Here is a 20306-nt window from a genome sequence, read left to right on the forward strand (position 1 = left end):
ATAAATAAGGTATTAACGACATACTTATGGTAGTTAGCAGTGCTACCACCAGACAACCTCCGCGGTGGTCGCTTAAATCAGCAAAGTATATTATAAGTAGGTGCTTTCCAATATTACGCCACAACACTAGGTAACGGTAAATTTGACCCCGAAAACGGCCACTCTTGAGGTTTTTGAAGCATCAGTTTTACCGTAATCTTAGTCCTCGAGCTCTTACGTCATCTGTTTCTGTCCACCATTTCCGCATGCTCCCTGAGCACTGATGGTTGCTCAGGGTTGCTCAGGGTGATGCAGGTGATCAGGGATGGGACGCGATTTTGGATGGGGTGACCCAGTTGGGCGGGAATTACGTTATTAAGAAGTCTACTTACTGTTACAGCCATGCGATAGAACAGGGTTCAAATCGGTGTATTCAAGAAGAGAAAGCAAGGAAACTTTCTCCTGGCTGTCCGTCTGTTTATGGTCGGAACCATAAAACATTAAACCGCCAATTGAGTATCCGGCTGTGCCAATCCGGAACGTGATATCCATCTATCTATCTGCAGGCTCTATTCTATTGGCCCTCTGATCTTCAGCAACATGAGGTGCTGAGCATTCCATTACAACGGTTTTGGGGGCGTGGCCCAGCCTTGACAGACATGGTATCAGGAAGAAAGTCTGATTTCTTCAGGATTCTTCTCTCCGCCATTGTGACAGCAATGTCGAAGGCATTCTGAGTACTGGTGACAGCCGCCAGATTCTTGCCGACAATGTCAAAAGCTGTCCCATGAGCAGGAGTGGCAATGGGGATCGGAATGCCGCCTTGCACAGTCACTCCCCCGTCAAATGAAAGCAGCTTCATTGCAATCTGCCCCTGATCATGGTACATCGTAACAATGCCATCAAAGTGCTGTCGCTTGATGAAAATGGTGTCGCATGGGAACGGGCCCTGGACATCGATGCCGTTTTTGAGGGCTGCCTCTACTGCGGGCCGAATGTGATCTATCTCTTGCCGCCCGAAACTACCGTTCTCGCCATTGTGAGGGTTCAGTGCACAAACGCCGAGGCGTGGAGAGTCTATCCCTGACTCCCACCTGATGGATGTCAGCTGCGTATAGGAGAAAATCGGTTACTCAGAAGTATACCTCAGCTGGTGCAACAGTTCGATGGCTTTCAGCGTTGACTCCTTGGTTATGCGATGCGCAACCTGCTCTATTCCAATGTGGCTCGTGACTCTACCTGTCCATAACGGTCCGGCAATGTTGATTTCACTCGTGGTACCCTTGAAGTCTAATTGGTTGGCGAACCATCGCAGTTCGTCCTCCTCCGTCATGCCACCTAGTTTCAGAGAGCTCTTATTCAACGGGGCAAAGACAATAGCGTCAATTTCACCCACTTGTGCTAACTTCAAGGCTCTTTTTAATTGGTGAATGCTGCGTGCCCCGCTGGCCTTCGAAACCTCTCCTCGGGTAGAGGGATATTTCGCGGCGCTGTGGTCATCGATCAGTTGGATACCATGCGGCCCAGCAGAGCCAGAAGAGATGGCGACATGCACCCCTCCTGCGTCAGTCATAGCGGACTGAAGCTCAGTCTCATCGGCAAGGAGAACAATATCGGCTTTCTGGCGATTCGCTGGGTTACTGAGGAGCTTGGCAATTAACTCAGGACCAATGCCCGACGGGTCGCCTAGGGTAACGGCAACGCGTGGACGTCGGGGCAGTTGGGTTCGAGAGATATCGATGGCTCCAACCATGTCGAGGATGCTGATGTCTTTTCGGAGAAATAATGCGGTAAGTAGGAGGAAGACGAGACCTCGAATCCGGGAGTGTTTATAGGTAAAAGGGAATAATAGATGGGGAATTGGGTTATCTGTCAGTTACCTCGGCTTGAAGTACAGAGGCCTGATCGCGATGTTATAAGGAGAAAAATGGTATATTGGAGATGGTTAATATCACGGCGCTTTTGCCGATGTTCCAGAGGTTGAGCAATCGGCTGATCTGCGGATGGGCGTCGACAAACGGGCGGGAAGGGAACGACGAGAAGCACATGACGGAGCACGGCGTTTTCGCCGATCTCAACATGCTCCCCACGCCGAACCCCGCAGGGTAGTACATTGTTGGCACTAAGTCTATGTTCACCTAGAATCGAGTCGCAGCAGGGCAATACGCGATTTGCAATGTATAAAGGTGGCCTCGGCGTAGCATCATGGCTCCTGGAATTGTTCTCTCATCACTTCCCTCTTCGCCTCCTTGAAGCTGCGCATGAAAATGTCTCATTGCGAGGAGAAAGAAATCAATCTCAACCAGCACGTGGAGCATGTCTCTGCCCTGGCATCTGTCAAGTCCAGCGAGAATGACATCGACTTTGATGGTAATCATGCAGCCGCTGCTGATTTTGCTGAGGCTCAGCAAATCGCAGCCCAATGGGTGGATGGCACGCCAGAGGAGAAGAGACTTGTTCGCAAGCTTGACTGGCGAATTCTCCCGTGTACTTGGGTGCTGTACCTCCTTGGTTATCTTGACCGAGCCAACATTAGGTATATAAAGTATCATATGGATATCACGTCACACTATTACTAAACCATGTTTCTAGCAATGCCAAAACTGGTGGTTTAGACAAAGACTTTGGTCTCACCTCCTCTCAATACTCCATTATCGTAATCGTGTTCTTTGTGTCATATCTCATTTTTGAGGTTCCGGCCAATATGATCCTGACTCGTGTCCGGCCCAGTGTGTTTCTACCTGGATTGGGTATCATTTGGGGCATATTCGCCGCCGTCATGGGAGCGACGCAGAACTGGGGGCAACTAGCCGGCATGCGATTCCTACTCGGTTTTGCTGAGGTGCGTGGAGGAAGAAATCCAGTAAACTTGTCTGACAATTTCTACAGGCCGGTTTCGCCCCCGGGTGTGCTTTCTTCCTTTCATCTTGGTATCGGCGATATGAACTGGCAACACGATATGCTGTGCTGTACACCTCAGTTCCAATTGCTGGAGCGGTGTCTGGCCTCCTCGCAGGTTTAATTACTGATCGTATGGATGGAGTCAGTGGTCTTCCGGGCTGGAGATGGCTTTTTGTCAGTTTCACACTGTCGTGGAAAACATTATCGGTGCTTACTGACACCGATAGATTCTCGAGGGGATTGCGTCAATCAGCGCATCCATCACCATCTACTTTCTCATGCCCGACTATCCCTCGAACAGCAGGCGTTTCCTGACCGAAGAGGATAGTATCCTTGCTTGCAACAGATTATCAATTGACGGTATCGAGCTGACCCAAGGTAGCGGAGCCCAGGCTATTCCCCACTGGGTCGCGTTCAAGATGACGTGCAGCGACTGGAGAGTGTGGGCTCAATGTTTCCTCTTCGTGCTTGTGACTGGATCCCAAACGATGCAGTACTTTATTCCTACGCTCGTGCAAAGTTTTGGATGGGATGGGCCTTCCGGTCAATGTAAGATCTATCATCACTAGAACGTCGGATTGCAGTCATTGAATGATGAGCAGATCATACTATTCCTGCCTATATGGCCGCTCTGGTCTGCGTCGTTGCATGCTGCTGGCTGGCGGACAGGTACAAGAGCAAGTGGCAGTTTATCTGCGGTTTGTCAGGGGTCGGCTGCGTCCTCTTCATAGCCGTGACTACCGTTCAAGACAAGATGGCCCAGTACGTACTCACCATCTTCGCCTTCGGTACAATCTACGGCTGCTCTCCGCTAGTCAAGACATGGGTCGCAGATGTCATTCCCCATCCTGCGGCCAAGCGATCCATTGCTATTGCTCTGATAAACGCGATTGGTAATGCTTCATCCATCTACTCATCCTGGTTATGGCCGAGCAAGGATGCCCCTCGTTACATTCCAGGTTTTGCGACTACCACCAGCTGGCTTGGTGTCCTCTGTATCTGCACAGTGGTGTTTGCATACTTCTTCAAGAAATACCCGGTTCAGAGAATCGATCACGCAAGGGCGATGGCTGGTGAGTTGAGAGCCCGCCGGGTAGCACACGAGGTGGGCTTGAAGGCCTAAGACCGACGCACGAGACAGTATGTGGGTTCCGGGGGAGAAATCAGGTTCCAAATGGCATCACATACATTTGACTAGTCAGAACAAAAATATGAAGGCCGTCATCATCATCATCATCATCATCAGTGCGAGTACCTGTAATGTCTATCTCCTGTAAGGTACATATTGAACAGGAACATCTGGTACGTTAACCATACGAGGTTGACCGAGTTTACAGAAACGTCAATTCAGAATCAATGACATCAATGCCAAAAAGGAAGCCATGGTCAAAACGCCAGTCCAAGTCTCCGGTAAGATCAAATAGATCTTGCTGCTGGGCACTGTCAGCTTGCACCGGGCCATTTATCTGGGTCACCGTCTCATCAGCATAATTGCGATCGATCCCGCCATCATGCCTTTGAACAAGCGAGTCCCTGTCGGTCCCTGTAACCCGTTGCCGCTTCGAACCATTCAAGGCCAAAGACAGGGGGTCCTTGCTTCGCCGCAATGAGTATAGGAAGCTGTCAACGTTCCGGCAGGGTGAGAACCGTTGGAGCAGTTCTTCTAACCCAGTGACGACTTGTCTCACCACGTGCCGCTGGCTCGCGTTGTCTGCTACCTGACCCAACACTTTTACCAAGCGGTCCACATTTGTCAGTGCCGTCTTTGTATGAAAGTTCAAGCCATACCGAGCGAGGTCCTTGGGAAGGTGGAGCGTGCCATCATTTTCAGAGGCAGGCTCGCCAAATACGACAGCCATTTTAAGAAGGAATGATGCACAGACCGCAATCATGGCGTGCAAAAATATGGGTAGCCAGATCAACACGTTTTGAAGGTCACCATCGTCGACAATAAGCTTCACTGTACTCATGGCGGTCATAATGGCAATGTTGGATGCTTCTTGCCTGTCCCAATTCATGTTGAGGCTCGAGATGGAGTCATGAGAAGCTTGCCTCGCTGAGATGCCTCTGAGCGCTACCGCGTTGAGCTGAAAGCGGGCTAGGTGGTAGTAGAGAGCGTTTGCTGCTGGTGGGATCAAACTGTCTCTCACAGAGCCGACTTCCTTGGACTGGTTCTCGAGACGCCACTGATCCACAGATATGTCGAACTCCTTCAGCTTCTCAAAGTCTCGTCCACTGAGCTCGAGGTCGGGGTCACAGCCGTGCATGAAGTACCCACTCGCCAAAATCCGGAATAGTCGAACCTGGGCGACAAGGCTGTGGTCGCCTTTGGAGGATAACCCGCTTGTCAGGAGCTTCTCGGCATTCCGGATAGCCGCGTCTTCATGCATCAAGGGCGGGCGCCCGTACGCCAGGGCAAACTGGTGATCGCAAACGTAGAGAACGTACCAGAGCCGGACACGCTCATAGGACTCGAGAGAGCCCCGGGCAAATTGCAGGGAAGATTTGTGGAGGTTCATCTCGGTGGCCACTCGCACAGCTCGGCTACAGAGCGCCCAGCTAAGGCTTGTCAAGTAGAAAGCCCCGATACACAAACCCCGGATCACATCCAAGTTCTGGCAGCGGAGCAAACACGACCCCCTCATCAGTGAAACGAATGCTCCGTACGTGATGTGTAGAGATTCTTCTCGATTGGGGACATGGAGAGCGGCCACTGTGAGCACCACGGCCACCAGCAAGGACGAGGACTGCCTCGCCTCATGTAGAGATTTGTGCGAGCAAAGCATTCCATCCCACAGCAGCGGATTGATGTAGCATCTGTAGTGATCAAAAAGGAATTCAGCCTCGGAAACTGGAAGAACCCCTTGGCTGATAAAGTCGGGCCCGTTGATGTCGGCGGGATCAACACGGATCAGCTGAGAATTGTTCGGGTCAGTAAGGTTGTAGAGATTATTCATCGGGAGGGGGACGAGATCGGAATCGTCTTGATGGCTGCGGAGGCCCACCGAAGGGCCTTCGGGGGTGAAGTTGCCAGCGACAGATTCCGACTGTCCTGTGCTCAGCGGCGACAGTGTCTGCATAGAACGTTCACGGTCCGGTTCCGACAGGGAGTGCAGTGCAGACATCGCGCCATCTGCGCCTGCAAGTACCGGCAAACCATTATGGCGAGATAGATGCTTGACAGCGTCTTCGAGGAGGTCAATCCTCGCGGTAGCTTGTGCTTTCCATCTATAACTATAAGAGATGGGATATATAAGGGAGGCTTGAAAACCTACACAGCATCTTCATCTATAAAGGTTTGGGCAAAGTTGTGAGGGACACAATGAACGCCGCTCTTTAAGCATTTATTGCATGCTGTCTGGCCAGGCTGCACAAAGCATTTGATCTTGTGCTTCTTGCACTCGGCACCTGGGCCTGATCAGCCTGATCATTCGGGGAATGGGTGGCCGGTACGCAGATTCCTTACAAGCTCGGGTCAGCCGTGGCTTTGCAGCCTTTGCCTTGGCCTGGGGGTAGTCGGACACGATTCCTTCGTCACTGAGCTTTGCACGCTTGTTACTACTGCTCATGCTGGGCAACAAAAATCCCCTAAGTCTGGACTGTCTCTCGCCTGTGTCCCGCAAATTCGGCGGAATCGCCGGGCTTTATGAGGGAAATGAACGTTCGGTGAAAGCGCCGATCGTGTTTCCGCGCATAGGCCACGGGTATTATGAGGTCTTGGACAGGTCTATTTGCTGGATCGGGGGCCCTCCGTTGGTGACGGGAGAATTCTCATGTGGCTTGCGAGTCATCCTTCACTTCGAGACTTTATCCAATCCAATCCGCACCTTGAAGTAGACCGGTCATGTTGACACCGAACAATCGAATGGCTGGATGTGGGAAATCAACCCCCCCCCCCCCCCCCGCGTGGAGGTGGGGCCTGGAAATCGGCCTAAGCAAATTTACTCATCGCTTTGACATTGTGGGGATGATGTTTTGGTCCAGATCGGCCAGGAATTACGTTATGTTTTTGTATGGTAAACCGGGTCAACCCGCGTTGCAACACGCAGTCCCAGCGCTCTCGATGAGACGCTCTCAACGGCGTTCTCCAGGACATACCAAAAATCACTCGCCTCGCTATATTTATTTGAGTACCGTGGATGGCACTACTTGGAATTGTTCTAGCAAGATTATCTTGCTTGCTTGTACTACTATTAGCGGGTTACAGAGAATGCCCTTGGTGTCAATGCATAAAGACTTACCTGCCTATATTCGGTGTCGTTCTTCTATCCAATTCCGGTATTCGACTAAAACTGTCTATAGCTTATAGCTACATTAATATCAGTCTATGGCAGCTTTGTTTATAGAGTGAAAGTAGGCTCATAGGCCAATCTTGCCTATATGTATTGTTGAGATCCACTCCACTCCACGTTATAACCGTATAAGCTGAAATTGTCGCTCATGAAGCATTTTTGGCCGAACGGTTTCATCATGTATCTATATAGTTTTAGAGCTAGTTACTCTGTATGCCCTGATGTATACATAGAAAGGACATCCAGCGTAGTACGGCGGCGGACGAAAACGGCATCTGGGAACAGGTAAACGTAGGTTATATTATGTTACGTCTGAGATAGTATACCATTCTACACCTCCTTGGCCTTATCAACGACTTCCCCATCTTTGGCGTCGTCGGTATCCCCACAAGACCTATCATCAATGACCCCAGTGAGAATCTCCGTCCCCTCAAACCTAGAATTAATCTCTTCAAGTTCAAGTCCCTTTGTTTCAACAAACGTAAAGTATGCGATGATCAGGAAGACAAAGTCCCAGGCTGCGTTGATAAAGTAGAACTTCCAGCTGAGGTCGGCCATTGCGTAGGACATGGCGAAGGACGCGAGGAGACTGTATCATCAAAGAATTCAGTATACCTTTAGTAATAGTGGGACTCTTTCCATGGGGAAGAAGTGACTCATAGGGACATACCCAAAACCAGAATCCAGCATTCGGAAAATGGCGATACCGGTTGTACGGAGCTTGAATGGTGAAACCTCCGTTGGGTATAGACTTGTCATAGGGGTGACCGAGAATGCGTAGAACCCTTGAAAGAGAAAGATGGCAGCAATAGTACCGTATATGCCGGATGTGTTGGTGGTCGATCCATAGCCTTCAATGATTAAACATCATTAGTGTATGCTTAGCCGAAAGTTCCATAAATGAAGCAACGCAGACTCACGTTTAATGAGGCCTCCAATCAACAGCAGCGTAGTCACCATACCGCCCACACCGATAAAAATTTGCCCCCTTCGTCCAAGAATGTCCAGCATGAAACTACCGAGGATGGCGACAGCAAATGACCAGCAGTTTATGATAACTTGTACTTGAGTCTGGGTTGTTGTATCAGTAATACCGGCCTGGCTGAGAATCTTCGTGAGGTAGAATCTGTTGTATTAATTAGTCACAACGTATATTGTATGTAGAATTCTAGGAGCTCACGAGATGATGAAATTTCCAAACATGTTGATCATCGGACCAAAGGTACACAGGATAAGCAGCCTCCGCCGATTGCCCTTAGTCGAGATGATCTCTCTCCACGGGTTACGGGGATATTCTTCGGCCTCACGAACGAGTGTATCTCTGATTTCGCAAAGCTGTTCATTGCCTTTCTGCACGTCTGTACTATTCTTGCCTTGCATGATAAGTAAGACTTCCAGTGCCTCATCATTCCTTCCATGTGCGATCAGCCAGCGAGGGGACTCCGGGATGAAGGGTACAATAATAATAGCTAGGAGGCTAGGAATGAATTGGAGTAGCGAAGGCAGCCTCCAGGACCACGTGCTATTGATGTTCTGGCTGCCGTAGTTCACAATAGATGATGCCAGACTTCCAACGTAGTAGCACGAGAAGAAGAGTCCAAGGATTCGAGCACGACGTCGAGGGGGTAGAAGCTCTCCCAGTAAAGTTGGAGCCGCACCGTTGCTGATGGCAGATCCAATTCCCACTATGATGCGGGCAACAACAAACATACCAATATTCTGGGAAGAGGCCTGTAATATGATGCCAACAATAGTAACGAGCGACGCGACCAGGATCGCACGGCGACGGCCAAGATAGTCAGGGACCGGCTGCATGAGAAAGGCACCCAGAATTCCTCCCATCCACATGGCTGCGTTGTTGAGACCCTCAGTGGTAGTGTTAAGATGGAAGTATTCAGAATAAGACGGTAGGATTAGTAGGCCGTTCATGACTGATGCGTCATATCCTAGAGTCTTGTAGAGGTCAGTACCGCAAAAAGCATCCCAGCATCGGGCAATATGTTAAACTCACTGCTGAATTGACAATAGTAACAGCAAGAAGCAGAGGCATGAGCACCCCGTGGTCCGCCGGTACCAATTTTGGGACATATTTACGCTCAAGAAGGACCATGATATGAGCTGAAGTTCGTTACAGGCAAAGTGAGTATTATGCCAAGCAATTGAATGATTGCGGTTTGCCTCCAGTAACTATACTGGCGACAAGTTATGTGATCATTCGCCTTGTTGATCAGCAGCTGTAAGACTATATAAAGCTCCAGGAAGTCTTTATCTGTCTCATGAATGATGCCCGCTTCCGGAATCGTCGTATCGTGATCCAGGGCCACGCACCCCCTCAGCCGTTGAAAGAACGCCTACTGCCCTAACTCGGACCAGTTCGGGCGAGCTGGCCAGTAAGCGTCAAACCGTTACGATAAGCTCTTTTGTAAAACCAGCCTTTGCCTCACGGGTGAGTTCGTGTGAAGTAATCAGAGTCTCTTTTATTGGTCCCCACTTCGGTATCCAAGCCTTAAACCCCCGCACTTGTCTAAACGTCGGACTGAACTATAACCGTGCTAACTCGGACCAGTTCGGGCGAGTTTACCAGTAAGGGTTAAACCATTACGATAAGCTATTCTGTAAACCAGCCTTGCCGCACGGGTGAGTTCGCGTGGGGTTTCCAGAGAATGAACGGCTTTTGAGTCCAGGGGCCTGGCTCTAAACCCGACCATAATGTATTTAACACGGATAGACTTACCCCAGGGGTTCGAATCAAGCGTTCTACCAGGCCCTGCCTCTTGATCATTCACATCAGTGATCCCAAAAAGACGCAGTTAATCCAACCTCACGTCTGTCGGATCGTGATAATGCCAACTCCGATCAAAGACTGGCCTGCTTGGGCCGAATACACCCATGAAGGCCCAAATGAGGCCGCAGACCCTGAATTTCTAGCTGTCAAAAAGGCTATCATTGCCGAGTACGGCACGTCCGCTATCCGCAAGAGTTGGATAAAAGTATGCAAGGAGCTCCAGAGCGTAACCGACGAGATAGCAGAGAAGGGCAATAAGGTGATACCGGTATTTGACACGACGAAGATCCTTACGAGTGGTTTTACCTGCGCCCAGAAAAACGAGATAAAGCGTGTTGGCGCTTTCGTCTGTAGGGCGACAGTTCCGGAGAAGGAAACTAAGAAGCTCTACGACAATCTTAAGCAATTTATAGCTGACAATGAGGGGTCTATCAAAGGTTGGCCGAAGGAGAGCCCATCCATGCTCATCCTGTACAACTCACCAACTCAGAACACTCTCCGTTCACATCCCAACCATCTCAACCTCCAGCGTAAGCTGAATGAGCTGTGGCACGATTCAACGGGTGTGACCACCTCAGAACCTCTCATTTACCTGGATGGTGTTCGCGACCGTGCGCCAGGACAACCATTCCTCGGCCTGGGACCACATATCGATGCCGGCAGTCTCTCTCGCTGGGCCGATCCAACTTATCGGAAGGTATATGAGAGCATTTTCTCAGGAAACCCTGAAAAATTCAACCCTTTTGACCTGAGTGTGCGCAAAGATGCCAATCAGGCCTTATACGAGGGTATGGCGCACTCGAAGGTGCTGCGCACTTTCCAAGGCTGGACTGCCCTGACACCTACGGCTCCGCGGGAAGGCAGCATCATGTTTTATCCGAATGTTAAAACAGTCATCGCTTACATGCTTCTACGTCCGTTCTTCCAACCGCCGGCTGATCCAGGTGTGGATATTATGGATGGTGAGAATTGGACAATTGATGGCTCGACGGGTTGGTTCCCGGGGACTTTCAAGGCGGAGAGCCAGCGTCTCAGCCGGTCATCGCATCCTCATCTTAGGCTGGAAGAATGTCTGGTGTATGCTCCACCAGTGAAGGCAGGAGACACGGTCTGGTGGCATTGTGATGTAAGTTCCTTTTTATGGATGTGCCCCTTTCAGGACCTGTTGCACAGCCTTGCTAATCCGATATTGTTGCTTGTCTCAGCTCTGCCATGCCGTGGACACGGAACAACTAGGGACAAGCCACGCATCAGTCGCGTTCATAGCCTCATGTCCGACGACTCCAGTTAACCAAGAATACGTCAAAATGCAGCTTGCGTGCACACTTGAAGGTCGCGTGGCTCCCGACTACTTAGAAGGCAATGATCTCGATGAAACTAAGTTGAAAGGATATGTTGGACTGGACGGGCTTGGGACAGAGGCACGGCGGGCATTTGGCTTTCACCTTTTGAAAAACGTTTGAATTCTGGGAGCGCATCCCATGGACCATGTATAGCAGAGTCATAGGCTATTTATAACTGAACTGTTATTATTCAGTCGATCTCTAATTATTGCAGCTGCATGATATGCGACGGCGTTCCACTGCTGCACATCCTCTAGCAGACTAAGAGCAGTTTGCACCGCTTCCTGATAATCCTCTGTATCAGCCGCTCGGTCGCTTTGACATTCACGGAGAAGAAGAATAGCTGAAGCAAAAATATGATGGGATAATGCCCTGTAATCGTTAGTGGTTATTTTGGGAAACCATCGCCAGGACCTGGGCATACCATTGCTTTCGCATAGAGGCTGGTTGATCCCAATTGCGGTTGATCCAGATAATACTCATGGCTGAATTAACGCTGACGGTTCTTGCCCAATTGTGGTGACCAGAAGATGATAGCCACTGTTCATGAAGGGCACGATGGATGCGTAGGCGCATATGCAGAAGGACCAAGGTCAGGTCGCGCCGCTGCCACTTGATCCAAGGGTGCGCAAGCTCAAGCCGGTGCAAATTTCCATCTGCGATATCAGTGTCAGGCTGAAGAAGGGGAGGAAGGCTGTCGATAATTTCTGCTAATTCCTCGTCGACGGTTTTGACGGCTGTAATTGTCTCTTCAGCGGATCCAGAGCCCGATTTAATTGCAGCACGGAAGCGGTATACGGCGGCTGCCGTCCGCGCCATAAAAATGTGATAGTGAACATGGTAATGAGCAGCCTCGTCTTCTCCCGCTTCTGTTAAGGTGGCAGATGGAAGAGGCACGTCAAAATCCGTATCGTCGACTTCTGGAGGCCGATAAGGCAATTTTAACCTGCCATCCCCACCAAAGTTGTCAGTTTTTCCCTTATTTTTCACCTTCTTCATTCCTTCCCACATAAATTTGACATGTGCTAAAGGTCAATTACCATTCACAAATTACCAGTGTCCACCATAGCCGGTGCTGGGCTTCTGCACTCAGACATGCAGCGGCCGCATTCGAATAGGGGGTGTTCAAGGCAATTCGCCGAGCTATTCGTAGGGCACAGCTCCACATGTGCTGACCAACTTCCACGTCTCCCCAGTTGTTGAAGCACATGCCCAGGATTGCTATGGCTTGAACGGTGTGGATGTGGGGAACCCTCATAAAGTCGGCGCGGTAGAGGGAGAAGATAGCAGCATCGTACCACATGCGAGATAATTTTCTGCGATCGAAACCTAACCCATAGTCAATTATTAACACCTGGAAGAGGGCTACAGTTCATCAAAACAAAATCTACCTTGTGGGAGGGTTAGCATGCTTGCTTCATCATCGCGCATCATGAGAAGCGCTGCCTGTGACGCAGACTCAATACATGAGGCATATCACCGGCTTCAACAAGGGGTTTCATACAGCAAGAACACTGAAATAAACAGCTATCCATGACGGATCAGCTTCCTCGAGCAACAAACCTCTGTCCATCGCTGCAGTGAAACTGGTACACTCCTTCTCAAAGCTCGGGTATTCAAGAGCATAGTGTACCCATGAATTCCACACCTTGTCATACGCGACAAGCTGTTTGCTACACCCTGCGTTCGGCAAAACAATGTCGTCCCAGTTTGAGACGCTGGACCTCGAGGCGGCTGATGCCACAGCAAGACTTTTCCACAATTCCTCCTCTAAACCTTCATTGTCATGCTCTACGGCGCGCGATTGTCTCAGCGATAGCCCAGGTAACTCGGAAGCAGCCTTGCTGTCAATTAGCTGTTTATTTTCAGCCCGGAGACAGTTGATCTCTTCTTGCAGTCGTTTGTTCTCGTGGCGCAGCTCCTCGTAGGTAGGTAGCTGCTCATCCTTCCATCTGGCTGACTGGTTAGTGGTTGACGCACTCTTGTAAGTGGTGAGATAACGTACATTGTGACTTCACCTCGTACAATAACCATCTCTCGCGCACAGGCGTCAGCCTCTCCGCGTTTGATGCATGTCGAGCACGGCACCGCCTTATCGCACTTGACCTTTCGAGATGTGCATGATCGGCAGCTACGAGGCGCCCGCTGTGTAGTCCTGAGGTGCATATCATTAGATCGGTCCTGAGGCATTGAAATGACCTAGCCCAGCTATTCAGCAGATATTGGTAGAAGGAGATCGGGGTACGCGGTTGGCCATGTTGACGCAGTAGAGGTTGTACGAGCACCCCCTCTAGCCTTGGCGGAGTCACTTCCCCTTTCGGTTTAGTGTTGATGTCTTCTTGCTTATCAACATGAAGCACCAACCTCATAGAGCTTTCAGTATTCAATGAACGCTATTTGGGCACCGCGAAGAGCAGCGAATTCAACCAACCTCAATTAATTGCACCACAAGACCTCCATCCATTTGCGCTGGCCCACCCAGAAGAGTCCACCCTGAAGTTATAATGAGGGACCCGATAACAACGCGCTTCTGGTCCCATCTTGGTACCATATAGCCGTTCTCAAACGGCTCCGAAGAAGCTACCGACACCGGCTTGGCCCATGCCAGCTTGCCAGGCTGCTCCGGGAGCGGATCACTTCCCGAGGCAGCAGTTTTACCGTCACCTAGATTACAGTATAAAAATTGAATACCGTTCTCCTCTGAGGTTAAAGGCATTTCTTGCATATATCAAGTCTCATCAGACTAACTTTATCAACCTTAATTCTTAGACAGACCCCTCCAAACCCCATCCCCCTCCGGCGCCAACTCCACCGTCTCACCACACTCCAATTGCTCAAGATAAAACTCCGTAAACAACGACGAAATCGCAACCCTAAACACCCCCGAATACCCTACCTCCTCCTCCCCCAACAAAACATCCACAGCCTTCACAAACGGCACAGTCCCCAACCCGCCCTCCACCCACCCAACAACAGACCGCATACACTCCTCATCGACCATAAGACAAACACTAGTCCTCAGACCCGGTTCAATCCTATCCTCCGAATTCCCATCTCCATCAACTGCGCCATCTTCCAAGCTGCGATATGCGATTGCGACTTGTTCGGGTGTGATATCCCTCAATGCTTCGTTGGATACCTGCTTTAGGTACATTTTGTCCGTGATATGGGATAGTCCTGATTCTGGGGGTGCGTTTTGGATAGCTGAGGACAGGATTTGGTCTTTGTATTCGAGGAAGGTTGACCAGAGGTTCTCGTCGTTGTAGCTTGTGCGGAAGAGGAGGAAGCCGAAGTCGGACCAGCCTTCTTCTTCGACTAGGGAGACTAGTTGGTTTAGTCTGTGGGTGTATTGGTTGGCCATTTTGTATTGTGGGTGCTGAGTCTGGGACTCTTGGATGTGTAGTTGTGTATGGTGTTTAAGAGTACATGTAGCTGCATCAGGTACGATGTTTTTTAGGTGGGGGTATGATCGTCGTGGGGCTTTACTTAGAGTAGTTAGTATCTCGGTCTAATCCTATTTAGTCGAGGCTTCTACGATAATATTCAAGTATGGGGGTTGTAGCCACAGCAGTATACCATCGGCGAGCTTCTTTGTATCTGATACATGACATACTAGGTGAGAATAGCATGGTCTACCCTTTAATACAGTAAACTACAGCGAAGCAAAAATGTAACAGAAAAGAGACCTTTCAATAATCTATACATATGTGCAAATATGCTTATGTTCTAACGATCTTCAAAAAATCAAAAAGCCATCCATGCAAAAAGCCAATAAAGACAGTGCAAATGACTGCCGCAAATCAGCAACGCTCAATGCCAATGAAAAGGCAAAGCAACATCACAAAAAAAAATGAAATAGAAAAGGAGAATCATTCAGAAGAACATGTGACATGATGCAGGGGGATCAGAAATCAGAAACATTTTGGGAAAAATTAAAGAATCTAACGAGAAAGATAGTACTTGACATATTCGATCAGCAAGAAAACCAACTCCTACTTGGAGTTCTTGCTGCGATTGCCCTTGGGCACACGGGCGAGCCAGTAGATGCCAACAGCCAAGAAGATGTTGACGATGATGTAGACCCACATAATGCCAAAGTTGCGCCAGGCATCCTTGTAGTAGCTGGTCACCTGGGCAAGGAAGACATCGGTGGACTTGACGGTGCAGAAGGAGCAGTCGGTGGTGGCATTGTTGTTCAGGAGGTATCCACCGGCGACCTTCATGTAAGGCTCCATGTATGTATAGCAAGTCTCGCCACTGGGAGGATCGAAGTGCAGGTACTCGATAGCCTCACAGGTGGCTGTGGCACCGGAGACACCGGTGGAAAGCATTGCAGAGACGAGGTACGTGAATGGTGAGACACGGTACATGAAGATCCAGAAGCCAGGCATCTGTGCGGGAGTAGCGAGAACACCGCAGAAAATCAGGCAGAGCGAGAAGAGCAAATTGGCCAGGTTACCACCGGTCTCTGCGAGATCGATACCAGCAATGATCATGTGGGCGAAAGTAGAAGTGAAAAGCAGGAAAGTCCAGATAAGCAGGAACATCAGTGCACCACGCTCGTGAACGGCACCGGCCTCCTCGGCGTTACGGTACAGACCGATAGGGTAGTACCAACAGACGAAGATGAAGACGGCCATAAGAGTGTTCCAGGGAAGCTCAACCAGGATATTGGCACTCATGAATGCTTGCCAGGAGTAGGTCTTTGAGGGACGTTCACGGACTTCGTAGAGAGAGCGCTGGGTACAGAAGTGAGGCATGATTTGCTGCACCAAGTTACCGAAGATAGTCATCAGCATGAAGATACTGAACATCTGATTCTGGAGACCCTGCTGGGAGTTCTGTGCCTGAAAGAAGGAGAAACCGATGTAGAGAGAAGTAAGGATACAAAGAGCAGCCTTAGAGTAGATGTAAACCGGGGTACGCCAGTACTGGCTGAAAATGCGGACGAGACACTCGTAGAGCTGGACAGTGAAGGGAGCAGCGAATTCCTTATAGTTAGCCGGGTTGTTGCTAGACTCCTCGACAGGCTTCTGCGAGAGAGTCGACTTCAATTCAGCAAGGTGCTCGTGAACGCCCTTGCGCTCAGGACTGTCGCGCCAGACAGCAGGCCAATCGACATCACTGTGAGAACCGGGAGCGGCACCAATGACCTCCAACATCCATTCGGCAGGGTTAGCCTCGACAGGTAGCTTGGGGGCGCCGTTGCGTTCGAAGTAGCTAGCGAGGGTCGAGGACTTCTCGCCGATTTCGCCGAAGTAAACGGTTCTGCCGCCCTTGGCGAGGAACAGGAGACGATCGAAACGCTGGAAGAGCATAGCGGACGGTTGGTGGATAGTGCATAGAATAGCTTGGCCGTGCTTGGTCAGGGTATCAATGAGATCGAGAATGGACCAGGAGGTTTGCGAGTCGAGACCGGAGGTAGGCTCGTCCAGGAACAGAAGCAGCTGAGGCTTGGCGGCAAGTTCGACACCGATAGTCAGACGTTTACGCTGCTCAACGTTGAGACCTATGATGATATTAGAAGGGGGGTTCTTAAGAGAATGTAGTTAGACGGGGGAGTAGCTTACCTTCACCGGGAACACCAACGATAGCATCAGCATAGGCTTCCATACCCAAGAGCTTGATGACCTCTTCAACATAGTCCAACTTCTCCTGACGGGAGACATGAGCGGGCTGACGGAGCATAGCACTGAAGCGCAATGCTTCGCGGACGGTAGTAGTGTAGAGATGGAGATCCTGCTGCTGGACGTAACCGGTCTTACGCTGGAAGGACTGGTCACGAGGACGGCCATCGACGAGCATCTCACCAGAGACAACACCCATAGTGACACGGGTAGCAAGCACATCCAGAAGAGTAGTCTTACCGGCACCAGAAACACCCATCAGGGCAGTGCAGGTACCGGGCTTGACCCAACCATCAACGTGATCCAGGATGCGACGCTCCTCGCTCTTGATCTTGATATCGTAGCACACATCCTGCCAGTGGAAAACGGCGGTCTGACGCTGGATACCAGCGGTGACCTCCTGGCTGCTGGTCTCATCGGTCTTCTCACCGGGGGTCACGGTGCCGCTCAGCTCGACGTCATCCTCATGGGAGGCGCGCTTAGGGGCGTGGCCACGACGGAAGAGCAGGACCTCACCCTTGGACTTGGACTCGGAGATGTACTCGGTGGCGATCAGGTAGGTAGCCATGAAGAAGATCATAAAACCGATCATGATACCCAGGTTGCGCCACTTGTGGCTGTCGTAGTACTGGAAGCTATCAGCGAGATAGTCATTGCCAAACACTCGGTTAGAACCAGCACGAGCGCCCTTGGTGGAGCAGATCTTGCTAGTCGCCGGGACATTATCATAACCGTCGCCAGCAGGAATCATAGATGAGTCCAGACAGTCGAACCAACGGTTGTGGAACTCGTTCACCATCAGCGACTCGAAACCGTATCCAATGGGATCAATATAGTTCATCCAGCGAGACCAGCCCAGCATGTTGCGAGGAGGAATGGTGAAACCAGTGTAAATCACCAGACCCAAGATCAGGATAGCAGCCGGCACAAGAGCCTGAGACAGGGTTCGAGAGCTAGCAGCAATGGTTCGGAAGATCATAGACATGGTCAGAGTGGTGAAGATAGAGAAAACCAGGAACGTGAAGAATGCACCAGGAGTGCGGCGCAGATTCGTCATGAAGTATAGAGTCACGTTGAAGGTCACGGCGTTGAGAAGCTTATACGGCATATCACACAACATCGAAGCGATGGCTTCGGCGAATGGGTGATACATGGCGTAGCGAGCTTGCTTTTCGACAATTGGACGTTGGGCGTAAAGAGTGAGAATCTCCAGGGCACTGGAGAAGGCGTTGAGAAGGACGGCGAAGAAGAGAAGGGCACCACGAGAGTAGAAACTATCGGTAGTGTCCTGGAGATTGAAGAAGACGGAACCGATGATAAGAGCCATAATGAAGTTACCAATCAGCTGGGACAGGGTCAAACTAGCATCTCCCTTGAGACGCTGGAAACCACGGTTCATGCAGAGGCTGACCTGCTGCCAGACGGAGATAGTGTAGGGAGAACGGGCACGCTGGTTCTTGGCCTGCATGGCACGGCGCGAGTCGACGAACTTCTGAAGGGCTTCACCACCCATAGGATAGACCTTGTCGAACTCCTCAATCTCACGCATCAGCTCCTTGTAATCCTTGCTGTTCTTCCAAGCAGCGGCAAACTCGTCGGGGGTCCGGGGAACGAGGTTCTCGTAGCCCTTCTTGACGATACGCTCGGCGGGGCTGGTCAGGGAGGTCAAGAAATCGGCGGTAGTCTGGCGTTCGGGGCATTCGAAACCCATGCTGGTGAAGAATCCCCTGGCCTCGTCGGTGCGGCCGAAGTAGATCTGGCGACCCTCGTACAGAACAGTCACCTTGTCAAAGACCTAAATAATGTTAAATTAGCACAATCGACTATGAAATGGTGTATGTGGGGAAAAACTCACATCGTAGGCGCTCTGGGAGGCCTGGTAGATGGCAACCGCACAGGTAGTACCGGAGTACTTGGCCATCAGGTTCAGAGTCTTACAGAATTCCAAAGCGTTGGCACTGTCCAGACCACGGGTACTGTTATCCCAGCACTGGAGAGGGCTGGCACAAAGGGTAGCCTCGGCGATGGAAACACGCTTGCGCTCACCACCGGAAACACCACGCACGAAATCGTTACCAACACGAGTGTTGATAGTGTGCGAAAGACCAAGCATAGCCATGACCACATCACGCATGTGCTCGGCATACTGTTCACGGGAAACGCCAGGCAGACGGTTGCGAGGGGCGCGAGCCAGCGCGGCGAACTTGAGGGTGTCACCAACGGTCAACTGGGGGAAGTGCACATCGGTCTCGGCAGTATAGATGGCTTCACCGCGGAACTGGTTCTTCATCTGCTTGTCGGAGATACCCTGGTAGTTCATGTGGGTCTTGTCGTCCTTGTGGATACCGTTCATATCGCCGGCCAGGGTCTTCAGGAAGGTCGAGCAACCGGAACCAGGACGTCCCAGGACGACCAGCATCTCGCCGCTCTTGACGAGGCCATCAAAGTCACGCAAAATCTGAATCTTCTGCTTGCCAGTGCCGGTGATAGCGCGGGCCAGAGCACCCACCTGCAGGACAGAGTTGAACACGTCCTTTTGATAATCAGTGGGGCTACCATAACCGTGGACACTGAGGTTGCGGAATGACACGCCAGCCTGCCGGGAAGGGTAACGTTCAGGGTCGCGGGCAGTGATAGCGAGCAAGTTCTTCATCCAATTGCGGGCCTTGAAGTTGTCGCTGTGTGGGTTGAGGGTCGAGTCCTCCTTGGTCTCGAGGAAAGTGTTCTCACCATCGACCCAACGGGTGGATTCACGGGTGAGCTGGCGGGCCAGACGAGTGACTTCGGCCTCGATCACGTCCTCATTGCCAACCTCGGTCTTTTCGAGGGCAGTGTCCTCGCTGCTGACGCTGTGGGCAGGATCATGGTGATGAATTTCGCGAGCCACCGAGACCGACTCACTGGTCACCTCGGTGGTAACGCTATGGTTAAAGGTCCCCAGAAGCGACATAGCGAGCTTCTTTTCGTGTGGGGGAAAAGTCAATTAGAAGGTTGTAATATGGGTCCGAGATGTGGGGGGATAAATCGGAGGACCCAATGTCGAGATGATTAGGAAAGGACCATCAATTGATGGGGTTGAATAGCGTGTTGACGCGACTGGAGTCAATAAGGGGGTGGAGTTGAGAGAATGGTTAGCCGTGAGAGTCGATTAGGATAATTGGTATTAGATAGTAGGAAAGGAAAAGGAAGAAAAAGAGCGTCAAGAAAATTAAGGTTAAGGAGGCGCGGACAGGAATGATAAATAAAGAGGAAAAGAAAAAAAAATTCCTGCAAGTAAGAGATGCTTCGTGCCAATTCGGGACCGGGAACGATCATGGATTTTGCCTCCGAAAGGGAATCTAGCGGGAATTTAGCGATCCGTCCGGCGATAAGCAGCCGG

At 50.7% G+C, this 20306-nt stretch overlaps 8 protein-coding genes across 8 annotated transcripts; 2 read left to right on the forward strand and 6 right to left on the reverse strand.

Moving 5' to 3' along the window:
* Nucleotides 1–571: 571 nt before the first annotated feature.
* N7496_011853 (4-hydroxythreonine-4-phosphate dehydrogenase) lies at nt 572–1732 on the reverse strand (the record flags this gene model as incomplete). Its single annotated transcript, XM_056704766.1, has 2 exons — nt 572–1073; nt 1125–1732. The coding sequence occupies 2 exons, from the start codon at nt 1730–1732 to the stop codon at nt 572–574; spliced, it is 1110 nt and encodes a 369-aa protein (XP_056550726.1).
* Nucleotides 1733–2246: 514 nt separating this feature from the next.
* N7496_011854 (nicotinamide mononucleotide permease) lies at nt 2247–4003 on the forward strand (the record flags this gene model as incomplete). The annotated part of the gene is made up of 5 exons (XM_056704767.1): nt 2247–2515; nt 2572–2821; nt 2869–3054; nt 3108–3429; nt 3483–4003. 5 exons carry the CDS (start codon nt 2247–2249, stop codon nt 4001–4003), a joined length of 1548 nt encoding a protein of 515 aa, XP_056550727.1.
* A 208-nt stretch (nt 4004–4211) lies between these two features.
* Nucleotides 4212–6449, reverse strand: N7496_011855 (Zn(II)2Cys6 transcription factor; the record flags this gene model as incomplete). The annotated part of the gene is made up of 3 exons (XM_056704768.1): nt 4212–6108; nt 6156–6288; nt 6347–6449. The coding sequence occupies 3 exons, from the start codon at nt 6447–6449 to the stop codon at nt 4212–4214; spliced, it is 2133 nt and encodes a 710-aa protein (XP_056550728.1).
* A 1053-nt stretch (nt 6450–7502) lies between these two features.
* On the reverse strand, nt 7503–9282 carry N7496_011856 (uncharacterized protein; the record flags this gene model as incomplete). The annotated part of the gene is made up of 5 exons (XM_056704769.1): nt 7503–7761; nt 7843–8023; nt 8093–8298; nt 8353–9125; nt 9184–9282. 5 exons carry the CDS (start codon nt 9280–9282, stop codon nt 7503–7505), a joined length of 1518 nt encoding a protein of 505 aa, XP_056550729.1.
* A 733-nt stretch (nt 9283–10015) lies between these two features.
* N7496_011857 (uncharacterized protein) lies at nt 10016–11420 on the forward strand (the record flags this gene model as incomplete). The annotated part of the gene is made up of 2 exons (XM_056704770.1): nt 10016–11083; nt 11163–11420. 2 exons carry the CDS (start codon nt 10016–10018, stop codon nt 11418–11420), a joined length of 1326 nt encoding a protein of 441 aa, XP_056550730.1.
* A 261-nt stretch (nt 11421–11681) lies between these two features.
* Nucleotides 11682–13490, reverse strand: N7496_011858 (Zn(II)2Cys6 transcription factor; the record flags this gene model as incomplete). The annotated part of the gene is made up of 4 exons (XM_056704771.1): nt 11682–12325; nt 12348–12629; nt 12864–13252; nt 13306–13490. 4 exons carry the CDS (start codon nt 13488–13490, stop codon nt 11682–11684), a joined length of 1500 nt encoding a protein of 499 aa, XP_056550731.1.
* A 568-nt stretch (nt 13491–14058) lies between these two features.
* Nucleotides 14059–14661, reverse strand: N7496_011859 (uncharacterized protein; the record flags this gene model as incomplete). Its single annotated transcript, XM_056704772.1, has 1 exon — nt 14059–14661. The coding sequence occupies one exon, from the start codon at nt 14659–14661 to the stop codon at nt 14059–14061; it is 603 nt and encodes a 200-aa protein (XP_056550732.1).
* Nucleotides 14662–15292: 631 nt separating this feature from the next.
* N7496_011860 (pleiotropic drug resistance family ABC transporter) lies at nt 15293–19877 on the reverse strand (the record flags this gene model as incomplete). Its single annotated transcript, XM_056704773.1, has 3 exons — nt 15293–16809; nt 16871–18722; nt 18783–19877. 3 exons carry the CDS (start codon nt 19875–19877, stop codon nt 15293–15295), a joined length of 4464 nt encoding a protein of 1487 aa, XP_056550733.1.
* Between the last annotated feature and the right edge of the window lie 429 nt (nt 19878–20306).

This window comes from Penicillium cataractarum, assembly GCF_028827025.1.
Source record: "Penicillium cataractarum strain IBT 29864 chromosome Unknown utg000009l, whole genome shotgun sequence".
Classification (NCBI taxonomy): Eukaryota; Fungi; Ascomycota; class Eurotiomycetes; order Eurotiales; family Aspergillaceae; genus Penicillium; species Penicillium cataractarum.